Genomic DNA, 27,202 nt, shown 5'->3' with positions numbered 1-27,202 from the left:
GGTGTAGCATCGTAAGATCTTGATTAGAATGACATAAATTCTACTGAGGATCGAACCCAAGCATCACACACCAAAGGCAAAAATGTTAGTTATTTACTTAATACCAAACAAAATAATAAAGTTCTGATAAACGCTAATAAAGAAAACGTGTCCTTTCAAAGCTAAAAGGTACCGAAAGAATTTTTAAGAAATGTCTGTTGAAGACTACTATCTTGAGAGCTATGAGACATAAGTTAAGAGATTCGAAGATAAGAAAATTGGTATAATTTCTATCTAAATATCAATGTTTCATGTTAACATACGCGGCGTTGGTGTTGGAGACCCAGGTTCGATTCCCGGTGGGAGCTTATGTACGGATTCCACGTTAATCAGTAGGTCCACGTGTCATATAGCCTCGTTACTGAACGGGACGTTACACTCAAAATCAACTATCTATATTTCGGAATTGTTGATGTACCTCTCAACGATTTAAAAAAGTCTGGATATCAAGATTTCAGCAGTTACTCGAGTCGTCATCTTTGACTTTTCTTTCAGGTTTTTCCTCAGTTTTATTAGACAAATGCCAGAATGGTACCTTTTTAAACAGACTGAGCGTATTTCGACTTCCTCTTCTACCTTGAGTTGCGTTGGGTCCAGTACAGTCGACGGTAAACCAAGCCGTGTAGAAATCCTGCTTTTTCATTGCATTAATTGCTGCACTTTAAGTTATCATTTAGTTAGGCATAGATATAACTGAACTAGTTAAGTCCGACATTCTGATTCTCATTGGTTGAATGAATGTCTCCTGACTGGAAAAACATAGCAAAAGTTCATATTATTATTATTTTAAGTGAACTTACCATATTGAAGTAACATACCATACTTGAACAAATACAGTTCCCAGTAGCAGGGCCGCTTTTCCGCTTAGGCACGTGCCTAAAGCGCAAAAGATTTGGGGGCGCAAAACTTGGAGGTCGAAAAAATATATAATAAAATACGCTGGTGCAGGAAACGACATTTCCGTTCCGATTGAGCTACCTGGTTACAAACAAATTAGATCTCGGCGGCTAATGTAAATGTAATACGTATAATTTTACTTTTGTTAATTGAAAATGGAGATTTATATTACTTGATAAATAAGAATACTTAAGGACAGGTGTGTGAGGATAACTGAGGGGGGGGGGGTGAAAACAAACTATTAACTGTACTAATATTAGGGGAAATTCGTGTTTTCTGCTATTATCAGACAAAAGCTGAGACTGTGGAAATGATTCCTTGTGCACTTTTTAATTATAATAATTTACGAGAACCTATAAATACAACCTCCGTCCATTTAAAACTACTAGCTTGTCACTCAATACGATAAACTGAATATCAACATGATAAAAGAAGAAAAAAGAGAACAACAATTATGATATACTTTTGATGAGTTCATGTATTATTATTAAAAGCGCGCCCAATAAATTTCAATCTCCTGTATATGCATTGGAATATCTTGTCATGGGATTACCCTGCCAAAACTGGCAAGCTAATAACTGAAGGAGGGGGGTGCTCTGGAAATAGTAGGGGGGCGTAACAATTTGAAGTGCCTAGGGCGCCGGGGAGATTAAAAATGGCCCTACCCAGTAGATCAACAATGCATTTGCACAGGGTGGATTGACTTAAATCAGTCTGATTTAAATCACGATTTTAATCAAGATTTAAATCACTTGATTTTTTCAATAAAAATCGTTGATTTAAATCAAATTCCGAAATGAATTAATTTGAAGTGAAAGTAAGTAAGTATTTCTGTCCTGTTATTTCGATTATGGAAGATAATAATCATAATACAAAGAGACTCAAATGTATGTAAGTACAGTATGAAAAGGAGTATCATGTAGAGAACGATAAGGGAAAATCCCGTTTGAACGGGTAACGGGTGAACCCTACTTTCTTCCTTTTTTTTTACACAGGGTTTTAAAATTTCTATTCCAAAGGGGAAATCACCATGGACATTTAAGATGAAAACTCTTTTGTGTCCACGTCTATTTCCAGATAATAGGGACGTATTTAGAGGGGTCCGATCCCCTCTCCGAAACAAAAAAAAAAAAAAAAATGGGCGAAATTTATGTACTAAATACATAGAAGTTTCTCGGGATCGTAATACAAATTTTGGATGCATTAAAATATCGAATAATACTTTTGATAAAGTGGATATTTGACCCCATTGCAGAACATGCTGCGATCTGCGATGTGATCGTAGAAAATTTGTCGTGCCCGTGCAGGAAAAGTTGTCTGAGCAAATAAAATAGCTAACAGAAAAGTATAAAAACGTGCTTGCTGTGTATAGATGTCTTAAATGCACGGACAACTCGCATTTGAACTGTTTTTCACGTCACATAAAGCATATTTTTAACTATCACAAGTGTTTCTTCTTCTGGAACTGATCATCTTGATTTTTTATTTTGGAATTCCTGCAGAAAATTTTTGACTTACAAAAACTCATCGCATAAAGACAAAGAAATTTCTGCCATCGGCTAATATATAGGATCAGAAAACTATATTCACGAAGAAATTAAATATCGACTAAAAGCAGGGAATTCGTGTTATTATTCAGTTCAAAATCTCTTATCGTCGCGAATTCTGTCGAGGAATTTCAAGCTTTAAAATATATAAAATGATAATTATGCCTGTTATGCTGTATGGTTGTGAAACATGGTCGCTTACGCTGAGGGAAGAACGCAGACTGAAAGTATTTGAGAATAAAATCCTGAAACGAATATTCGGAACCAAAAGGAACGGTAATGAGGAATGGCGAAAACTTCATGATGAGGAACTGCATAATTTATACCGTTAACCAAAACATTGTTAGGGTCATCAAATCTTGGAGGCTCAGGTGGGCAGGGCATGTAGCGAGAATGGAAGAAAGTAAGAACGCTTTCAGGTTTAACTGGAAGTCCAATCGGAAAACGACCATTAGGAAGACCTAGGCGCAAATGGAAGGACAATATTAAGATGGATCTCGCAGAGATAAGAATACAAAGTAGAAACTGGATTCAGTTGACTAAGGATAAAAGTCAGGAGAGCTTTTGTGAACATGGCATTGAACCTCCCATAGGTCATAGAGTGAGTTAATTAATTTTAGGCGAAATTTATATACTTTATATGTATTTCCTGCCGCTAGCTAGTTCCAATTGCTTAAAAGTATACCCCTGCCAAATATCAGTAACTTTCGTGAAAAGAAAAGTGTAATTTGATATACATTGCTGTACTTTTTCCTTAATGCTTAAGAAACATTGTTTGGGATTGAAATAGGTTAACGATTGGGAATTAATTCAAAATTAAAACGCCATACTTTCACTTAAATGGCATAATTAACATTTAATACTAATTCCTAATGTTTTTTCTTCAGTTCACGACTTGTATTATACGAAGAAAAGGGTTTGATTTAAATCAAAAAAATCGATTTAAATCAAAAAAATCAACAAAAATGATTTTTTTGAAAAAAATCATGATTTTTTCCACCCTGCATTTGCAATGCAAATCACTTGTTATAATTCGACGGAAGAAAGCACAGTATTGACATATCAACATGATTTTTTCAGAGGTTAGGGCCTATATAGAATCAACTATGGTGGTTCATCTAAACAGATCTTCGGAAAAAAGAGCCCGTAAGCCGCAGGAGAACGCCTCCATGTATTTATCTACTATATGTGTGAAAAACACACTCTGTAGTAGCAAATTGTATTCATTTTTGTTTGTCATCTAACTGTGACACACTCTCGTAACACTGATACGCATTCTACTTGTAATAATAATGCCTTTTTTTCAGTGCTGCGAACAGCTCATAGGCAAAAAATACAGCACTTGGTTAAAACCATTCTAGAATCATTTACAACAGGCGAGAAAATATTGAAATAAAATCCATGGGCTTTATGTAAGGTCGTTCTGACAAGTGATTAGTACCATACCAAAGAGTTCGACTAACATATGTTTCCTACAGTAGTCAGGCATTTAGTATAATGCTAATCATATGTCAAAACGACTCTGCATAGGGCGGTTTGAGCTTAACGTTCCATAATTATGACCTTTAGGCTCAAGAAGATTATGATTAAGGCAAGTGAACGATGATGGAAGAATCGATGGAATAAGAATGTGCATGGAAAGGGGAGTACCCCGAGAAAACCTACGGACACGATATTGTCCACCAAACTTACTTGGCCGGGGATCGAAACAGGGACTCTATGCACAAGAGGTAGTTGTTCTACCTTTGAGCCGCCGTGCCTCCCTCCAGAAAATATTATAGTATATAATAAATATATAAGAGAATTGTTAATCAAGCAAATTAATTGAGGCATTTGTCAGAAGACTAATATAGTCAAATTTCAAGATTCACGCTGATTTTTGAAACAAGATTAAAATTAGAGGCATAAAATATACCATTTTCAGATATATGCAAATAAAAAGTTCCATTTAACTATCGTTTGAAAGAATTAATGAACTATGCTTAAAACTATACGTCCCGCAGGCAAAAATTCGAGCTAACTTTCTCAACATACTTGTAACTCAACACAGATCCCTTGTCTTAGTTAAAACAATAATTTGTTAACGAACTTTTTTCTTTTTCTTTCTTTTCTTTTCTTTCTTTCTTTCTTTCTTTCTTTTTTCTTTTTTTTGTAAGTTCATTTTAAATTATTGTTAGACGCAGTCACTCTCTCCTTCCTATATTTTTAAAGAAATATTCACTATTATATTTGTTTTCCACTACTATTTGAATAACGGATTTATCAATAAATTTCCTTCTTTCCACTAGAGATTGGAGTCCCCAATAACTAACCAATAATAGTTATATGAATAATATTTTTTCCATTTTATAATAATAATAATAATAATAATAATAATAATAATAATAATAATAATAATAATAATAATAATAATAATAATAATAATAATAATAATAATAATAATATGGGGTTTTATCGCATTTACTTCTAAAGCTGATAATTTTATTGGCCTTATCTCATGAGATGAAGCTTCATTTCATGTACGTGACTACGATAGATTTACAAGCAGTTATCTTTTTCTTTTTTTTTTCCTTCTTTTAATCTCCAAGGCTGGAGAGACAACTGGGACAATATTTGATGTGTTATACTAGCATGACTGACTGACAAGTCTTCTTGGATTAATTATTATCGATATGAACGCGAAATAACAATAATAATAAAAAAAAGCAATAACTTAGTATCTGTCTTTACAACATGCAATTTCGTTATGATACGTTCCATAAAAATAGACCATCCGTTATCAAGAACGTCATCAAAGTTTGTGATTGATATAAGGAAAATTCTGGCATTGACAGATTCACCAAATCTGTCTACCTATCGACTGATACATATTTCGAACTCTTGCTATATGAATAGGATAAATTAACGTTACAGTATCATTGATCCTGTTGAATCCTTCCTCCGTGGCTAAGCGGTTAGCGTACGCGCCTTTGGCGTGGGAGTCCCGGGTTCGATTCCCGGCGGGAGCTCATGTGGTTCGGATTCCACGTTAATCAGTAGGTCCACGTCTCATATAGCCTCGCTGCTGAACGGGACGTTAAACTCAAAATCAACTCAACTCAACCTGTTGAATCCTACATATAACTTCTTTTAAATAAATAAATAAATAAAAATAAAAGCTCATTTGCAAATATTTTTTATGGCCATTGACAAAGATAGTTTGCACTCAGATATCTAATTAGGGGGGCGCGGTGGCTCAGTGGTAGAGCGTTCACCTCTGGTGTTTAGGGTCCCGGGTTCGATCCCAGCCCCCGCCGAGTGAACTTTGTGGTGGACAAACACCGTGCTCGTGGGTTTTCTCGGGGTTCTCCCGTCTCCTCCCACTTTCTTCATTCCACCTTCACTCATCTCTCATCATCACCGTCTCCTTTAGCCTAACCGGCATAACCGTGGGACGTAAAACTCACAGATTTCATTTCATTTTTCAGATATCTAATTAATGAATAAGTAGCAAAATTTCCCGGAATAAAAACCCTGAAAATTAAGTGACCAAGGCAAAGTGACATTTTATCGAAACATCATTTTCAAAAATACTTAACGAAATCTGTCATGAAGAAAATGGCAGTAGTGGTACTGTTCAACCTTATTAGGATGCCCTGATGAAATGTCGAATTAATAGCGCCTTTCAGTGTTCTAATGGATCGGAATAATATTAAAAATTGAACGGAAATGTTGAAGTGTGTATTCTTAAAGAAAGAAAGAAAAAGAAACCAGGAAGATCTAGATCCGAATTAAGTACAGAAAGTTTGATACATAGCTATGTTCCAAAACTTTCAATGGTATTTATATACTATTTCAAATATGGTTAATAGAAATGCACTCACAGATCCGTTTTCTGTACATTCATTTCGTTTTCTACATATTGTATATCAGTATATGGGATTGTCATTATTTTTCAGTTTATTTTGTGTTCTTCGGCAAAAGGGCACTTTGAGCACTATTACAAAATGTGTTGAAGTAATACCTACGTCTCGAAAGTTACTTAATATTAGCTTTGTCAAAGTGTTCATTATGTTAATTCCGTTTTGAATTGATGTGACTCCAAAATTCTATTGAATAAAAGTGCTACCGACTTTTAATTGCGTTTTCCTCAAAACCATCATTGTGACAATAGGCTCTTAGTCAGGAGAACGCCTCTACTTCAAAGGATGAAAATCGACTGGAAGCCTTCGAAATGTGGGTGTGGAGAAGAATGGAAACAATTAGTTGGGTCGAGCGGAAAACGAATGAGAGAGTGTTAGAAATGGTGGGTGAGAAAAGAACACTTTTAGATATTATTAGGAAGAGGAAGTGGTTGGGACATTGCCTAAGAAGAAATTGTATCATGAGGGACGTCCTAGAGGGTATGGTGGCGGGAAAGAGAGGGAGGGGCGAAGGAGACTACAATTAATGGATTATATAAAAACAGAAAGATCATACGCGAAGACGAAGAAGTTAGCGGAGGACCGTGGAGCATGGAAGCTTCTTAGCTGCGGCAAGTGACCTGCCAATAAAGGCAGAATACCTATGGTGATGATGATCAAAGGATTAAAAAACAGTCAATTAATTATTATTGCTACTAAACGACATTATAGCACAAGAAAAATTCGTTTTTCTTCAATTTCCTCGAAAACTACCCATCGAAATTTACCCTCAAGCATCCAATTCTTATCTGTTCAGTTGTATGAGATCTAATGATTAGTATATGTTTTTCCGTGGACAGTATTGTAGTAAAATAAAAATTAAAGTCTCTAAGAGTTAACCAATATTTTGGGCTATATAATGAAAAGTTTGATGAAGACATACTCTATAGTTCAGTATCACTTTCATGATGTAGCTATCGGCATAGCATCAATTTTTAGATTTACATAATATTTTTAGATTTACATAAAACTACTCATAAGGATTTACACACACTAGTATTATTTTGTCCAGTTTGATTAGATCTGTGTATGGGGGTGTTTATCTTTGGACATTTTTTTTGCCAAATGCTATGTATTATTATTATTATTATTATTATTATTATTATTATTATTATTATTATTATTATTATTATTATTGATGATGATGATGATATGGCTAAAAATAATCTACTTAATATGTTCTTCACTGCCGTGCGTGCGTAAAAGGGTTTCGGGGTTTTAACCCCGTCCCCCTTATGGTAAAATAAATATTTACTATATTAAGATACAAAAGTGACGATTGTCTTACAAGGAACTGAAATTGACTGACTGAGCCTCCTTGACGAAAGTCTGCTTACGCTATTGATTCGTTGCATACAGTAATATATATAAAATATACTGGGTCCAACGACATTGTCAGAAGCCATTTTCACTTGAATTCCGAAAATGGCTCCCCTCAAAAGTTCAAAAGTTGGTCTTTAATCCAGCTGTACGAAATAAAAAAATCTGATATACTGAATTCGTCTAAAGGAGGTCAGTGGCTGGCTCAACGTTTGAACACTCACCTCTGACGCAAACGGACTTTGTTTTATCTCAGGTGAAAATTTTTCGTGGTTTTTCTGAGTTCTCTTGTTTCCTCCCACATTCTTATTCCAGTCGTTTTTTTCACTATCATTCAGTTTGATCCGTCTCCTTTGGCGTAAAAGGCATAAGTATGTTACAAATTAAATATTTCATTTTTGAATTCTTACAATTGAATAATATTATATGGAAATATGACATTATATACAGAGTGTTTCAAAAATACACCAACAATGTTTGGAAGGTGGTTCCTGACCAAGGTAAGACAAAAAAGTATTTGATTGCTCTATTTTGTTTCAGTGTAAAATAAACTCTTGGAGGAAGATCTGTCCCTCCCGATAGACACATCCTTTGGGTATCCAACATCATTTACGAAAAGTATTAAAATACGTATATTGAGTGGGAGTTAGCGGCTTTTTGTAAATGTAATTATTAAGAATGTCTTGACTTTACGAATAACCCACTAGTTTTATTTCTCTTCTTGTGTTCAATTTTTGAATTCTATCCTTAGTGTGTTTATACCTAGGACCTAGGTATTCCTAAACTAGTGCACTATTCAACTTCCTATTATATGACATTTTTTATCTTCCCTATTACATTTTACCTGGCAGTCATTTCCTCTCTCACTCTTGAAGTTCTCCTAATTGGAGTTCTATAGTCGCATTTCCTTTGCGGTGTCCTTCTACCTTTCACTTTTACATGCAGTAAATTATGTAAAAGTTAAGAATCAGTGACGCCACCAGATTGAGGTACTGTGCCTGCTTTCCAGACATGTTGTATTGTAATTAGGTTAAGTAACATAAAACTCTTTGTTGGATGAATAAAAATTTGTTGTCACTCGAATTTTCGTGCCCTCCGTTTGCCTCATCCCTTCCAAGAAATTAATGGTGGCGTCGTCAGTTCCTGTATCAATTTCCTCCAAATTTAAACGCGCTGTTGCGCCTGCCCCCTACGGACGCACCATGCTGCGCTCATGCCCTGACTCGGTTAGATAGCATTCGTGTTTTTAGTGGCCACCTAGCACAGGTTGGTTTGTGTTTTTGTACAAGACCTCTTAAAATGAATCTGTCCTGGGGAATGTAAGTGCACACCTCAATATAACATGCAAATGACTTTAACAAAAATATATCTTTGCATCGTAAAAGCAATGGCTTTCCAGAATCCTCCTTTACGCGTATACCCACCATTGCTGAAGCTCCTACCCACCATCGCTTCCTACGGACGCATCCCCGTGTTAAAATAAATTGTGAATATTTTTCACTATAGTAAATATTTTCACATATTAATGTCCAGACCTTATCCGATAAGAGTTGAAATTATTTGTACTCTTTCTTCATGTATTTTCTGTTGCTACAATAGGTTTTTACGCGTTTTATTTAGCTGAGTTTCTTTACTTCGGCATTATATAATCCTGTTTCCCTTTCTTCCACCAATAGAAAACTTTGTGAATCATTGCATTATAAATGATACAACTAATATTGCTTAAGACTCATAAGTAGAATCTACTTGACGTCTCTATACGCTATTCATGCAATTTGCATTTTCTACAATTAGCCTAGAACCGAAGTTCTCAGCCTTTTGACCATCTTTTGGTAGCCTCTTTTTTCTTAAAAATAATACTAATATTAGAAACTACCTTAACGGTGACTTATTGATGATCTCTCCGCGTACCCTGGAGGAACGTGGCCCACTAGCTGAGATTGACTAAGAAAAACGTAGTTACCGTTTTCGGGCGAAGAAAACTCTACGAATTCCACCGTTGAGTATCAGTACTTCTTGTATTGGTTTATCACAAATGGTATTTACTCGATTGATACATCTATCGAAATTACAATTCTTCCTCCAAAATGGGGACCCAGTGACTCAGTGATAGTGGCCACTTCTGATTGCAACAGATCCCTCGTTCGATCTCAGATCATGAAAGTTGACGGATAGCATTGTGTTCGTGAGTTTTCTGCGAGTTTCCCGGTTTTCTTTTGCACTTTTGATTCCACAAATTTTTCCCCCAAAATTAGCATTTATTTATCATCCGTTTCCATTAGCCTAAAAGCCAGATTTTGAAAATCGGAGGGAGTGCTCTCACAATTTACGCCAAGGAATCTTGGAGTAGGAAATACAACTAAGGCTTAGCAGGGGTTCGGGATCCTACCCCGGAAATTTTTGAAAATTATCTCTTCTGAAGTGGTTTTAGATATTTTTGAATGGAAATTATTTTTTTCAGATTTGCTTTCTTTTCTTTTCACAGTGGGAATAATGTAGGATCTATTATCGAATTAGAGTATGACGGTGTAACCAGAAAGGTTCTAATTTTATAAGCTCCGATCTGTGTTCTCTTCACGCCATTGTGAACGCTGACCATTGTGATATGGGAAGTGTGAAAAATTTTGGCTGAAAATAGCATGGAGAAACTCTCAATGTCACTTTAAAAATACCCAGCGTCACAATTCCTAAATTCTACATGCTTTCATCTCTAGTAAGGTTTGCACGAACTTTCCTCTCCACTCTATGAAAATATCAGACTCTACTTTAATTTAAGAAATGCATTGAAATATTTGAATTTTCTTTTTTTCTTGTAATTTCCTATTCTTTTTGTTTTTTATTTTGCTTCTGTTTTGTGTGGGTGGGTTCGAGCAATGGAGTCCCTCCTGTAAATACTTTATTTCAGTTCTTCCTCCTAGAGCACATTGTATAGTGAGACAAAGTAGAGCAATCAAATAGTGTATCTCTTTTTTAGAATTTTAACTGTTCTTCTAATATGAACTGTTACTACGATTTTAATTTGCTGAAATATTGTATTTTTTTCGTCATTCAAGTTTTGATAAACAATTCTCTAGGAATTCTCGCCAACCTTTCACCACTTGTTATTCATTAATGGAATCTATGATTGAAAGTAATGGAGATTCTCTTTTATCCGACTTCGGTCCGACAGTTTGTTCTCAAGTTATAGCTATTTGTGTGTGTGTGTGTGTGTGTGTGTGTGTGTGTTTTTCCGACAAATATTCGGCTGGCTATAGCGCCGAAAGGAGGCATTTCTACACCAAGATTAGTCTATACTTTTTTTTGTCCTATCTTAGTGAGTGAGATTAGTATCATGAATCATCTCCGAAATGTTGTCTGTATTGTGTTGTTTTGAAACACCCTGTATATAAACTTCATATATCAAACTTCGTGCCTGTACATCTAGCAGTTCTTTTAGCAAATATCGTCTCTGTGCGTCCGTCATATTTAATTCATTCAAATAAATTTCGTAAAATATTCGCATTCTCTAAACCACCGTTTTTCAAACATTTTTCAACTAGGAACAACTTTTATTAGCGAGTTATTTCATTGGAAAACAAATTTATATTTTTTAAAGCATTTGTTAAATAGTAACAAGCATGCTTATATTTTCAGATTAGTATTCTTTAAAATTACCTTAATTTTATATTGGCTTTAATAGCTAAAATATATATTAGTTTTTTAAGAAGCTTCGTTCATCAGCTTTTTAAAGGAGTTTTGTTACCAAAACTTTTTTACATAATTACTCTATCTTCCGTGTATCCTTCTGGGAAACTCAAAATTTCAAGAAGTACTTATTGGATCACCATCACTTTTGGCCAGGACGTAGAGGTGAGATCCATTCAGTTGATCCCAAGACGTGGAGAATAAAAATCGGTTACCTATATATTGACTATGGGAGTAATTATGGGTATCATCCTTTCCCCATAGACTATTCGCAGTGTTGTTGAGATTAGTGGGTTAGTATATTGCTCAGGATGTAAAATACTAAAATATCCGTCGAATACAATGCTAAAATTAAACTAAATCACTTCCTACTCGACAAATGTAAAGTCTTAAATATTTTCTATTTTCAAATATTCATTTATCCTAAAGTATACTTCATTAAAAAAAAAAATGCCACATTTAAGACCAAAGTTACTAACATTCAGCTTAAGAAGTTTGGTTTACCGAAAACCAAGCTAAACTCCTTCACCTGGTGTATACTCTGTCACTACTACTTATTCATTATTGAAGGCTGCCGAGAATATTTGTATATAAATGCATAAACTACTAGAATGTATAATTTATAACTGAGATTATCAACCGTAATCTGTGGTATGCAGATCACTTGAATTCTAACTTTTGAGGCTAATGTTCAATGTAAAGAGTCCCGCAAGAAGAGACCTTGAGGGCCCTCTGTAGTTCGCGGACCATAGTTTCAGAAACTCGGCTCTGAAGCAGCAAAAAAAGAAAGGAAGAAAAGAAAAGAAAAACTACAGAACTTTGTGCTTTTTGGTTCAATAGTGGAAAATCTGTGTAATAATAATGAAATTGTGCAGAAACCAGTCATTGTGCCTGGTGCTTAAGTAATAGTGAGTTCGCCTTTGGTGCGAACAAACATAGATTCTATTATTATTATTATTATTATTATTATTATTATTATTATTATTATTATTATTATTATTATTATTATTATTATTATTATTATTTACATATACAAGTACATTGAGTGTTTTCTTTCGTAGTTCTACCACTTCCTTATCCTTCCAATTGTTTCGTAATCATTTATCTGCATTAACCATCCAACTCCTTTAATTTAATGAATGTAATTGAGGACTGTTAAACTGTCGTTCTGTATTTTGTTTAATATTTTCTGGAATTATTACCCTGAAAATTCCAGAAAAAAAGGAATCCAGTATACTATTGAACCTAAGGTGAATGATGATTTGTTGATTTTAGTACAAAGTTTAAATAGCTATGAATATTTAATAAATACATTTATTATTTGCTGTTATTTATTTTGTATATGTTTCTGTTTATAGCGGAGAGGAAAACATCCTTGGGGAAGGATTGGCACTCGGCTTGTTTGCGCTGTGAAAAATGTAACAAAACACTAACACCAGGAGGACACGCAGAGCATGATGGGAAGCCTTACTGCCATCAGCCATGCTATTCAGCAATGTTTGGGCCAGGAGGTAATTAATGCCAACGACTCTATTTAACCTATTATATAGAGATAAAATTATGTCGTTTTAGTTTAATTTAAAAGTGTCTGTAAACTTTGTTATACAGGGAATTTAAAAATGTGTTGACTTCGTGTTACATTGTCACTTCAAACTATGGTGATTTGGATTTAATGTTGATCAGTATAGATTTATCACTTACGGTTTCAATTAGCGCCCTAACTTAGTTTTTTTTTTTCTGGGGGGAGGGGGGCAAGCATTATTATTTGGGTTCCCTAGAAGTTGTTTTTCTAGTTCTTGGACCCCTTGGAAATGGTACTAAATTCTACCGCTTACCATTTCAGTTGAGAGATAAGGCTGGAAACAGTCTTTTCTTCCAACAAAGTCCACTTCAGAAAGCAGTTTCACGCTCTTATTAGTTCTCTCTCTCTCGATCAGTGTTGAAACCGGAAATGTATTTTTGCCCCTTCCAGTTTGAATGCTTTGTTTGGTATTCATAGAACCTATTCTTTGAATACGGAATCCATATATACTTAGGTATGTTAAACATACCAAATCTTAGCACTTTTCGTGTATGAAGATCTATATTAAAACCGGAAGTGGTAATATAAGATTTCCCAAACTAGTAGAGTTAAGGGCAGAGACGCTGTCAATTTTTCGGATGCAAAATTTGCTTTTTTTTTAAAAAAAAAAAAAAAAAAAAACTTTTCGTATTATGTATTTGCGTATTGAGATTAATATGGAATTGGTAGATAACTACTAGTTTCGGTTTGAACAGTGTGTTAAGGATGGAAATAGGATATATTCTTGACATAGTGATTTTTTTTTAACAGAATCTGTATGAGATTGAGACCGGTAACTCTTGTTTGGATCCTACATTATATTGTAACTCTACGTTTCATATATAGCACCTACAGTGTGGAATGGGATTGTTACATCTCAATCAATCAATCTTGTAAATAATGAAAAGAAATTTGATAGTGTTACGATCCAGAAAATTATGATAAACTCAAGTAATTAGGGAAAAACATTAGAAACAAAAGTAACCCGGAGAAAACCCTCGCGTAGTGCTGGCCCATTACAAGTCTGTTGGTCTAGGGGCCCAAGGTTCTAAGAGTGGTTCGATATTAATTGAACAATCACAATTGGAGTAATTGGTGTCAGAATTGTGTTATTGTTTATTGAACTTTAGTATCTTTTCACTACCGAGATGCTTATAAGATGTGAGACGTATAGTATAATGTGGATTCCAAGCCAAACATAATGCGCTCAAATTTCGATTCTCTCTTAACGAGAAATCGAACCTAGGACCCCGCGGATCAAAGACCAACGAACAGGGCAGTATTAAATATTGTTTTGCCTAATAATCATTGGCTGTAGTAACTCTATATAACTTCCGTTTTCGATGTTAGATTGCGATAAATTGCACCTATACTGTAGTTTCACAATTTAAAAAGAAACTCACTTGTCAAATGGTTATAATAGCTCGTAGGATCAGAAAATAAGGTTACATGACCGCTCTGGAGTTTCGTCTGTTATAGAGAAATGAGAAGTGGGAACAATGATGCCAACCTGAAACGTTATAAAATCCCATTTCGAGAGGCAGAAATTCCCATTTTGCTCTTGAATTTCCCACGCTATACCAATTACATGTTTTCTAAATATAAAATATGAAAATGAAGTATTTATAACTCACTATGAATTGAATATGACTCACTATGAAGTATTGAATATGACTCACTTTCTTCAATATATGAGTGAACTATTTGTAAATTTCGATCTTCTGCATTTATCAAATAGGTTTTCTTAATTGAAAATATTGACGAAAACAAATACATTTTTGTCAGTGTTTAGTATTTACATCATGTTTTTGTGAGATCATCTTCTAATAACATAATGATATTAGAACAACTTTATTCATTCATCAGTCAGTTTGTGTGGAATATTTTCTAAGTTGTTTGTTTCTCATTTCGTATTTTATTTCTTCCTTTGTTTTAAAGAAAAAGAAGTACCAGAGCATACCAGAGCACAATTTACGTTTCGTAGAGCTTGAATTACAAGCTACTTCGGCACTTGTACGCATTTTCCGGTATGAAAATTTAACAATTAACACTGATTTCAACCTTATTCGGGACTCATTAGTCTTATTTCACGCCGATAGAGAGTTTTGCTGTTACTGATGTATGAAAAATCCCATAAATATTACCAATCTTAACGAACATTTCCTTTATCCCTTTTCGAGAAAAATGTCCAATAAATCCCATAAACTGGGATTTTCCCCACGAGTTGGCATCACTGAGTGTGTGGTAATTTTAATACATGGAGTTGGCAACTGTGCAGTTTCAGCCACCCGCTACCTACGGCACTGGTGAACATAAATGGCGACTGGTTTGGAAAGCTGGTCTCGCGAAGAAGTCCGCTTAGTTATTTGATTTCCGTGGGCGAAACATGTAACCGCGGATGAAATTTACCGGCAACTGGTAGAGGTTTACGGAGAGACTGTAATGTCTCGTCAGGATGTCACTTCATGACAACGCGCGCTCGCATACAGCCCAGAAGACCATCACACTGTTGAAGCAGTTTCGCTGGAACATCATCGACCACCCTCTCTACATCCCAGACCTCGCTCCAAGCAACATTCACCTGTTCTCACACTTGGACACCTAGGAGGCCGTCGCTTCGGTTCAGACGAGGAAGTGAAATACTTTGTGGCTGAACACACAAGGACAGGATTTTTACCAGGAGGGAATCTTCAAATTCATTCCACGATGCGACAAATGCTTCAACCGATATGGCGAGTTTTAATGCAAATTATACAAAGAAAGACAGATACATTCTAATGTATTTTACCTGCAAGACAAAAATTTGGGCTGTCTCGTTTCGAAAAAATGTCCTGAAAGTGGAGTGTCTTCTCGAAAATGTATATATTTCTATTAAAAGAACTCATCTCATATTTCATCAGGAAAATTCTATCTCGTTTCGTGGGTAAGACTAATTCTAATATAAACTCTCATAAAATCGAATAATATTTGTTCTCACTGATGATCGAACTCAGGCCAAGTACTGGTATCATGTTTATACAGTTTTCTTTGGTCAGACTTGCGTAAGTGTGACATTAACCTAAAGTCCTTGGTAGTATCTATAAGTTATAAAAATCGTTATTCAATCCAAATTTTCTCACTTTTGAAAAAATTCTTAACCGATTCCGAATAAGTCATTACTGAAAACATTTTCAGCGTAGAATTATTTGGCCCTAGGCTCTTTCCTAGAACATTAAAATGAACAAAGAAGTCTCAAATGTTTTATGAGCAAATTTATTGAATCAAGGATTATTTTTTCGTTGAAGAACGGAAACGTTGGTTACTAACTGTATTTTTAGATAGTAAATAAAGATAGTAGATAGATAAATTATGATTTTTAGATAGTATTAGTGTTGCCACGAGACGAGACATTTCTCGTGTCTCGTCTCGTCTCGTAAACGAGACGAGACATTTACGAGACGGGACAGAACCCTTTTAGACGAGACACGAGACGAGACAGTCTACTTGTCCCGTCTCGAAAACGAGACGAGACGGGACGTCTCCTGAAATGTCTCGTCTCGTGTCTCGAAAAGGAAAACGCTGGCGAGAATGGCCAAGATTGAAATTGCCAGTGGTCATATAGATTGCAAAAGGAAAATCCCCTTTGTGAGAAAACATGTTGAAAAGCCTTCATAGAAAGGTGTCCTCTGTCTATTGAATGAAACAATCGTGATACATGAGCTTATAGGAATATCATCCTTAATGTCTTGTCCCCAATTCCCCTTCCTGTAAACTGAGGATTTCTTTTTTTTTCATTTCTGGCTGAAATGATGACAAACAAAATCAAAGACAAGGAAGATTTTTACAAGGTCAAGAAACCGAACTACCACCACCATCTATTCAATTTGAAAACTGGGTAAGGTCTACACTCATTACAGGCTGTAGTTGAAAGTTCTGGCTGAGATGGCGGAAGAGAACAGAACAGACTACACTTGTCTTTATTCTCTGGTGGCGGTATTCTTTTTGCTATATGAACTGGAAACGGCAATTGAAGTATGTCATCTTGCAACTAAAATTTTGTCCTCTCTCTCTCTCTCTCACACACACACACACACACACACACACACATACACATAAAAACACACTTTTACCATTTTACCAATCGCTCGCTTATTATACAGCAGTCATGTTGTAAAATTCACCTCTTCGTTTGGAAGGCAAGCGAAGGACAAAGAAAGCAAAGATATTATCGACGAACCCTTCAAATTGTTTGCTTTCAGCAAATTTATGATACTAACAGTAACACTTTAGGTGAAGAGGTTTTACAGGGGGACCTTCGTTTTGTTACGCGGAAATGTTTGATCTGACCAGAGTGTGAAATTGCCCTCTGCTTCCATGTTGAGAGGAGGGGAATACTTCCCTTTCCTAGTGAATAATATTCATTAGGACCTGAATTATCTTCAGAAATGGTTTCTTACAGAGTGTAAAGAACATTTGGTATAATATTCATGGTACCCCATTGAAAGCAGAAAATATCATGAGGATGATCAAAATTCGATCATTGAAGAACACAATTAATAGAAAAGAAATAGGATACCCAAACCATATTTTTAAACCTACTATAAAATGTATATCCTATATTTTTACTAATTCCTTACTCCCATGAAACTATCCTGGGGAAAATATTCTCTCCAATTTTTTCAGACTGAAATCCTTTTATCCCGTACGATTTCGCCCCCTGACACAATACGAAAAAACAAATGCTGTTAAAATCCATACACATGACCCTTCCGGGACTCAACCCGGGGCCTTCAAGCCGATGGTCTATCGCCGCAGACCGCTCGGCTTGGTATGAAGATGTACGTTGTATGATTGCGAATAGATCACGACTATATAAGAAACTTTAATCCAAAATGGCCACCCAAAAATCAACTTTTTTTTAGACCACTAGCTAATTTGGGTGTACTGTCATGAGTTTGTTACACAAACGGGGCAACCACCACATAGTAGCACACACACCGGAACAGATTTGAACCAGTTATGGGAACAGATTTGAACCATGGAAGTGATGACTGGCCCCAAAGCAGTCTTTCGTCCGATGTGTCGTTCAGCTCCCATTACTATGGCACTTCAAGTAGAGTTTACTGTGCAGTCACATATAAAATTTCAATCAAATACTTTCCATTACTCAATAAAATTATTTGGTTCCGAGCTTTTTTTTAAAAAAAAAAAATAATTGCAACAAATCTAAACATGCTAAAATGAAAAGTAGTTTTTGGATTGGTATGGGTTAACACTGTGAAACCTAAAGGCTGGAATATATGAAATCAAAGTGTACACACATATCTATCTCTCTATTTATCTATATATCTTTCCATCTCTCTCTCTCTCTCTCTCTCTCTCTCTCTCTCTCTATATATATATATATATATATATATATATATATATATATATATATATATATATATATATATATATATATATATATATATAGACACTATAAAGCAAGTGGGCTGATAGTATACGATAGTGTCGGGGATGGTGACACCTTTACATCGAACTCTGCTTGTCTTTTAAACATTATTTGACATTAGTGTCTTCATCTTCGACGTACCTATGACCAATATATTCGTGTATATTCGTGTATTGAAACTGGTGAAACAAATTTCAATGTTTCAGAATGAAGAAAAAAAAAAAAGCCAGGGTCGAGAAGCCTCAGACAACTAACAGCAGAAATATATTATCTTGTAAACTATTTGTCCTTGCCTTGTGAGCTTATTTGAATTTATTTTTAAGACCTTTCGGCAACTTTGGCCGAATGAATGATGATGGGAAAATTTGTGGAATGAAGAAAGTGGTAGGATACTAGAAAACTTCGAGAAAACACACACATTCGAAAAATGAAATGAAATGAAATGAAATCTTTGAGTTTTGCGTCCCACTATTATGCCGGTTAGGCTAAAGGAGAAGTGATAATGAGTAATGAATGAAATGGTGGAATGAGGAAAGTGGGAGGAAACGGGAGAACCCCGAGAAAACCCACGCCCACGGTGTTTGTCCACCAGAAAGTTCACTTGGCGGGGGCTGGGATCGAACCAGAGGTGAACGCTCTACCACTGAGCCACCGCGGTCCCCACACACATTCGATGTTTGTCCACCACAAAGCTCACATGGCACTAACCGAGATCGAACCGACTACCACATACACCAGAGGTGAAGGCTTCACGGTGTAGCTACCGTGACATTTCTTGTCTTGTGTGTTCTGGGTAATACTTGTAACTTAGTTGTATCTTGATTAGCATGGTGTAGCCTGCTACATTTTACTTTCGTTCCCATGGTATGCTGCTATATTTTTTACGAGACAAGACGAGACAAAACGAGACGAGACGAGACGGGACGGGACGGGACAGAACCTCTCGAGACGAGACACGAGACGGGACGAGCACATTTTTTCGAGACGAGACACGAGACGAGACATGCTTTTCACGAGACGAGACGAGACAGCCTGAAGTCTCGTCTCGTCTCGTCTCGTGGCAACACTAGATAGTATATATGAATGATTTTTTTTCTTTTACAGGAACAAGATTATTAAAAAACATTCACATTTTCACAATGTCACACTTCTGTAATGTTGAACTAAATAAATGTCGTAATTGGGTACCTTAGCGGAAAGAAGAGGAAAAATTCTCAAAGTCCCATTTAACAGTGACATGCACTCAACGTGTGTGTAGAGGCGATTCTGCCTTTTGACCCGCGAATGAACATTTCTTTATTTTTGTGTATTTTCGTCGTTCGTCAGTGGCGAGGCTATAGGATGAGATTTCAAATGTAAGAAATTGAAAATGCCTACTGCAGTGCATTTGATGTTATTCAACTGAGAATCTAATCCGAGACTTCGTGCACTGAAGGCATGCGCTCGAGCTAAGGAACTAGACCAGCGAGGAGAATACGAATGAAGACATCCGCGTTGAGATATCAATAACTTCGGCAAATACCATGGCTGCGGTTGTATCTATAGACTTCTTGTAATTTCTTGATGGTCCTGAAAATTGACCTATTAGTCTTCTCCGTTCACTACATGCCACCTGATGATATCCTGTGTAGTCATTGGCGTAACTAGGATAGTGTCCCAGGGGGGCCATGGCCCCTTAGTTCTGAAGATTGGAAGAATCTTTTAGGAGACCTTGTTGTAATGCTTATATATACTGCTTATATATATATTCTCCTAACACAAGACTGTCATGTAACAGTTCAGTGGAAATATATTACATTATAAATTTGCTTAAAATTGTATATTTCCTGTATTCATTTGCTCCTAAATGATTGGATACATTTGGATTGAGTGCTTTTACCCGGGGCCACTCCAGAGGGGTTCAAAGTTGATGGGAGGGATTTCTGGAGGGAATTTTCCCCACATTCTTCCAATTTTCCATGTTCAAGTACGTTATGGACCCCAATACATAGCACCTCTGGAGAGCTTGCTTCATGCTAAAGAGAATAAACTATAAACCCAGACTTTCCAATGAACAGTATTGATGCAATAGCTATTTCACTGCGAGTTGACGATTTTCTTTATACTAACAGGGTTAATGGCCCCAGGGACTTACTTCGTTGTCCATGGCACCCATTTTTTTTTTTTTTTTTTTTTTTTTTGTGCATGAAGATATCTTTGTTGTGTTTATCGAATGGACCAGGTTTGATTCGGAAGTTAGGATAACAGGTTCATGTCCCTTCCTTGTCAATTTACTCTTACATCTAATAGAAGCACAAGTAAACAAACAAGCAATGACATGATTTAAAATTATAACTTTTTAAAAATCAGTTATTGGCTAATATTATTCATTTCTATATTTAAAGTAAAGTGTAGAATCTTTTCATTTTACGTTTTACAATAAATCGTTGTCGTTTACTAGAGTTGCAGCCTAATTACACAAAGTATTGCGAACAAAAAAATAAAAATTTTTTATACACAAAACATTTTTCTAAGAAAGACAATAAAAATAATAGTATGTAAAACTATCGAATCGGAGAAATATAGTTGGCTAACTTCCCTAGAACTTAAATATTTTAAAAATGCAATTAAAAGAGAAGCAGACCAACAATACGGGAGGAGAAGACTTGTAGACGGACTTAAGGGACTGCAATAGCAATCAAATTAAATTTGTAGTGAAAACAGCACGTTTATCTAATGCAACATCTCTTAAGATAAGTAGTAAGTAGACTATAGCTAAATTACAATACACTAAAAAATTACATATAAATAAAGCCAAAATTAATATTAGTTCTCTTAAAGATTCTAAGTGGGTGTTGCCTACAAACTCAAAATATATATATAAAAAAAAAATAATTAACTATATAAAATCTAAGCTACGCATTCGTACACTGCAATATTTTTAAATATTAATATAGCCTAATTGCTTAAATTGCAGTTAGCTACACATTTTTGTGATTTTATAAGCAACATATTCAATGTTTTGCAGCATATAGGAAGACATCTCTTGTATATTCCTGAATTACATATAAGCCTCTTAGCGTACTGTTGTAGTTGCATCGTTAGTAGTTAGATAAAGTAGGGGAAGTCGGAAAATATGGTTTACAGCCAGGGGGCACCCACGGAGGGGTCCACAGGATCCTCAAAAAAATCTTATTTTTTTTTTAAAAAAAATATTGTGTTTTGTCTGTATCAGGGTGCACTCATGGAAATTCCATCCGATCTGGACCGCATCCAATCTTAGTAACTTGACAGACATTTGTGCACTTTCTTAATAAAACTATACTCACTTTAACAGAGAAATTATTAATGTGGCTTAAAGATTTGATCTTAACTATATCTGTATTATTTTCTTTCTTATAAAAACAATCTAGTTCTTTAATTTTTCCTGTGAATATAGGTAAAGTAGGGGAAGTCGTGCGTTCCAGGGACACAATGTATTAGGGAACATGACACCTACAGCTCTCCTGAATTTCGTACCAATTTTGCCTTCCTATCATTGAATTCAGTTTTCTGTACTTCATTTGGGTAACATAAAGTAATTGCATATAGAGACAAACAAGTGAACTGGAAGACAATATGTATGTTTATCGTATGCTATATATACGAGAAACACGTAAGTGGAAGTAACAAGTAAATGCTCCACCACATTTAAGATACCTGTGTATTGCTTCTATATTCTGAGCACTTTAATTTATTATGCACTCCTTTCGTTAAATTTTACTTTAATTTATAAATAGGGCGATCCGAGTACCAAGGAACACGAATTTTCATGTACCAAGGAACAATACTTTGCATATGATGATAGCTATTTCATGTAACCCGAATAAATTTATGAATTTGTATTAAAAAAAAAACAATATGCCTAGTTAAATACTCATTGCATGCTATTTCAGCAACAATGTGATAAAACTACAATATTATTTGTTTTATATAACATCATATTCCTTTTAGAAAGTTACTTGAGAATGCAAAAATTCCCATTCTATTGAGAATGTGGAAGCAAGCTATGGTTTCTGTATTGTACTTATAATTGTACAAAGTAGTTGGCAATAATCGATTATCATCAGATTTATGGTTATCTCTAGGTACAATAATTTAAGTCCCTTGGTAATGCCCCCGTACCAAAAGACGAGATGACTTGCTCGGTTAAAATTGCTCTGGCTCTTATCATTGGTGCGATACTCATGTAACTTTTACTATATGAAGCTAAATTATCAGGTTATTAGGAATATATTTTTTTTCTTTAGCATAGCACATACTATCTTTTCGACAGCAAAATATAAAAAGTGTTCCTGGGGTGCACAACTTCCACTACTTAGAATTTTTTATCGTTTACTCGGGTCCAGAGTAACGTTCTGTCTTTGTCTTGCAATATTTTATCCCTTCTAACTTCGACACCCTTCAGAAATATTTCTGCGTGCGCGCCTGGTTACAGTTTATACCTTAACAATGTAAGCATAAACTTCAGTTCATTCTTTCTTTGAATGTTGCGAAAATCCGCAAAAGGTCCATAAGGATTACAATAACACTTTGCTCTTCTTAATACTTCTACATTTACTCTGTTAATGTAACAATCTATTGTACAGATATACAGGGTGGCCCAAAAGTAGGTATGCTAGATCAATGCAGGGGTGTATACCTACTTTTGAGCCACCCTGTAGATGTAACAAAGTAGAAAAACAAAAGGAACCAATCACATTGTCTTTAAAGACTCCTATTAGGATTGGATAATAATAATAATAATAATAATAATAATAATAATAATAATAATAATAATAATAATAATAATAATAAGGAAAAGGAACAAACGATATTGAATAGAGACCTTTGAATGAGTAACAATCGCTTGAGTTTAGCAATTGAAGAATTTTGCTTCTTCTTTCTTTTATTATTATTATTATTATTATTATTATTATTATTATTATTATTATTATTATTATTATTATTATTATTATTATTATTATTATAGTGTAACAATAATTTGCCCTGAGAATCTTAACTATTCAAACATTACTATGCCATAAATAAAATGGCAACAATAAGACTGATTTATCATACATACAGAAACAAGAAAAAAATACTACGTCAATAAGTTAATTACTTGAAACAATACAAAAATAATTTACATTAATAAAGCTGCCAAATTAAAAAAAAATCGCATAGAGCGCAAGTCGAGAGGTCGCTATACTGCCCACTATCACATTGGTCCAGAGATTTTGTTACATCCAGACACCAGATCACTTTTTTTTTTTTTTTTTTTTTTAATCGACGGGTGGACGAGTATAGACACTATTAAATATGTCGAATGCAAGCATCATTAAAATTGTTATGCGTAAATTGGAGGTAAATTAATTAACATTATTTTCGTCCAGTAGAAAAATTCTGGGGAGGGCCAGCTTTGCTTCTAGGGTAGGGTGACCAACGGTCCCGTAAAAACGGGAATGTCCCGTTTTTTCACTACCATTCCCGGTGTCCCGAAAAATTTTCCCGGGACGCCAAAATGTCCCGCATTTACGTTCATTAGGCACAAAAAACTTTCTAATCTAAAATTTCCTAATTTATATTATTATTTTCTAAGCTATATGATTATATTGGAATATGTCTAATTACTGAGCAACGTCATTACGACGTTTGCGATATTGGATGTGGTGGTTGCACTGTTTTCCCTCCTAGGCCTCCCCATCCAAGACTCCCACTCCGCAGACGACAGTGCAAGGGGCTTAAAGTCTTATGAAAAACAAACTGTTTCGGGCGGTGGAAGACTGACGCGCTACAGTACAGTACAGTGTTTCCGTGATTTGACTTAGATGTAAGATGTAACATACTGTCATTTACGAAAGGGGAACAAAAGTATAGAACTATAAAAGTTAAAGTAAAAAGAAAACTAGTTGTAAGTCAAATAATGTTTAAAAGTAAGAAAAAGCAAATAAAGGGAGTTCAAATCCGATGCTGAAAGTAGTTTGTTATAGTCATTCTGCCGATGACCGATTTTATTGATTGACAGATATTGATTAATGTTTCATATATAGTAATGTTTTCAAAATGTAATTTGCGTACTGATAGTTACTTGTTATTTAATTGATTCCAGAACCTTTTCAATAGGTTTTAAAACGAAAAAGTGTAAATTTGACCCTCTTCTTTTTTGTGTGTGTGTGTGTGAGAGAGAGAGAAAGAGAACGGAGAGACAAAAATATATATTAAGGGGAGCAACCTATCCAAAAGTAAAAAGTTGTCCCGTTTTTTCTAGTTGACAATTTGGTCACCCTATTCTAGGGGGACCGGCCCTCCCTGCCCCCCCCCTCTAGTTCCGCCTATGTGTGTAGTCCTTTTGCCCAGATCGCTTTTCACGTAACAGCCGTTGGTCGGAGGTGAATTGATTGTGTTCACGAAGATAGTTGGGAGCAAGAGAAGGAAGCTATTGACACATTAACGTTATAGACATATTAGGCTGTTCGAAATATAACTGAAGGAACAAACTAAGTTGTACTATTATATACAGATGGTGATCAGAAAAATGGAAACACCTGAACGAAATTGCAACTTACCGGATTAATATGGTGTCGGGCCACTTTTCGCCTTCAGAACAGCCTTGATGCGACGTGGGATGGAGGCATAGAGGTCGTGAATGGTAGCAAGTGGAATTTTACACCATTCCTCGTGCAGGGCATCGGCCAGTTCTGTGAGAGAGGATGGAGGTGGAAATCGTCGCCGGAGTCGTGTTTCCAAGACGGACCACAGATGTTCAATTATGTTGAGATCTGGGGATTGGGCGGTCCAGGGGAGGTGTTGAACTTCATCTCGATGTTCCTCAAACCACGCTGCAACAACGCCAGCTGTGTGAATGGGTGCATTATCATCCTGGAAGATGGCGTCATTGTCCGGGAACAACATCCGGACCATAGGATGCAAGTGGTCTCCTAAAATTGCGACATAATCGTTGGCAGCGATTCGTCCGCTAAGTGTGACCACAGGACCCAATGAAAACCATGATATTGCGGCCCACAGCATCACCGAGCCGCCGCCATGTTTCACAGTTGGGCGGAGACACTGCAAATCATAAGCTTCTTTGGGCGTTCTCCGCACATAAACACGGCCCGTGGTTGGGAATAAGGGTAAAGGATGACTCATCCGACCATATCACACGTTTCCAGTCCTCAACGGTCCAAGTTGCATGGTCGCGGCACCATTTGCGGCGTGCGAAAGCGTTATGGTCCCTGATGAGCGGTTTGGCCCGTGCAACACGACCCCATAAGTTCATGTCATGTAATTCGCGGCGGACTGTGATTGTCGAAACAGGGTGGGGGAGGTGCTGATTGAGTTCCTCCGTTACTTGCTCCGCAGTGGCACGACGGTTCTGTGTGACAATGCGCTTTAATACCCGGCGTGACCTGTCACTCATGATTTTCTTCCGCCCACTGTTCCGCTTCCCCGATGTGGTTTTCGCGTGTGTTGTGTAGGCCGTCATCACCTTCGACACTGTCGCACGCGACACACCTAACACAGTAGCCACTGCCGTCACACTCACTCCACATAACCGCGCACCAACAATTTGCCCTCTTTGAAAATCTGAGAGTTCTCCCATTTTACACTACCTCCGTCTGCTGCAGCCACTGGACACTGCTGTTCCACTGTGCCTGACGTAGTATGGAGACCGACCTAACACACCACCACCAGCGGTCCGACGCTGCGGGCGCCACGACACCACTGCCAACCCATACATCTGACGTGTTGCCAACTAAAGGTGTTTCCATTTTTCTGATCACCATCTGTACATAATACATGAAAATGAGTACGGCAAGAGGTTTTACGTAGCCCTCGAAAATAGCCTGACTTCACAATCTCCCAATTTTTATTTGTAAGTTTTTCTAAGGCACAAAATAGTCAAGCTTCATCACTATCTATATATAAAGTAAATGAACACACAAAATGCTAAATTCAATGAGCTATGTAGATGTCTCCGGTACATAGTTATTAAAATTGGTAGTCATAAACCTTATACTCTGTACAGTTTCCTTCATTTCTTCAAACCACCTTAATAGCTTAATTATCATTTATCATTTTTTGTATTTATTTATTCGTTTTCTCTTGTGTTTCAGGCTTCGGACGAGGTGGTGCAGAAAGCTACGTGTACAAAAAGTGAAGTTCTCCTTCCATATACTCCTTGCACATAAAATCTTTTTATGACAAAAATGTAAAATCAAGATAAAAATTACATATATATGTTGTGCTATATTAGTTTCATCTACTCACTTCACAATAATTTTTCTTTCATTAACAAAACTATTGAATTCACTTACTTATTGTAAAAGCAGACTAAAGTGATGTATAATTTAATAACTTACCACAGTGAAAATGTGGTTATAAGTATTTGTCAAATATTATATTTTTCTTATCAAAATAAATTACCTAGTTAATTTTGATTATTTAATTTTGCTCAGTTCATTCAACCTATAGTGAATACAATAGCGGAACTTGAATTTCAGAACTCAACTTAAAAAGAAAAAAAATCTTTGCTGGGCTCACTGGTAAAATTCTTTATACTCCCCACCTCCGTATTTTTCCTCATAAACACGTTCGGCTATTGTTGTTTTTATGTTAAACGTTTGAACAGAGAAATGCTAATTTTAATAGAGTGGAGATAATAAATTACAATAGAATAAAGACCAAGGAGGTGATAACTCCCTCTTCCCTTGGGGAGTTCTCGCCACTATGATAGTAAATGTTCCTTAGGGTTCTGAGAATCGAAAAATAGTTATTGGTC

General features: G+C 35.9%; 1 protein-coding gene across 2 annotated transcripts in view; it reads left to right on the top strand.

Annotated features, from left to right (window-relative positions):
- Positions 1–26,620, top strand: part of LOC145693694 (cysteine-rich protein 1-like) — an 82,897-nt gene extending 56,277 nt beyond the window's left edge. For both annotated transcript variants that reach the window (XM_081769959.1, XM_081769969.1), the window contains exons 2-3: positions 12,787–12,939; positions 26,538–26,620. In XM_081769959.1, the coding sequence (XP_081626085.1) occupies positions 12,787–12,939; positions 26,538–26,581 (197 nt within the window). In that variant the 3' untranslated portion in view covers positions 26,582–26,620. The remainder of the gene's footprint in view (positions 1–12,786; positions 12,940–26,537) is intronic.
- The last annotated feature ends 582 nt before the right edge of the window (positions 26,621–27,202 follow it).

Source organism: Thermobia domestica, chromosome 1 (assembly GCF_964235325.1).
Source record: "Thermobia domestica chromosome 1, izTheDome1.hap1.1, whole genome shotgun sequence".
Lineage (NCBI taxonomy): Eukaryota > Metazoa > Arthropoda > Insecta > Zygentoma > Lepismatidae > Thermobia > Thermobia domestica.
The sequence above is the reverse complement of the archived record's forward strand: the minus strand, read 5'-3'. Positions and strand labels throughout refer to the sequence as shown.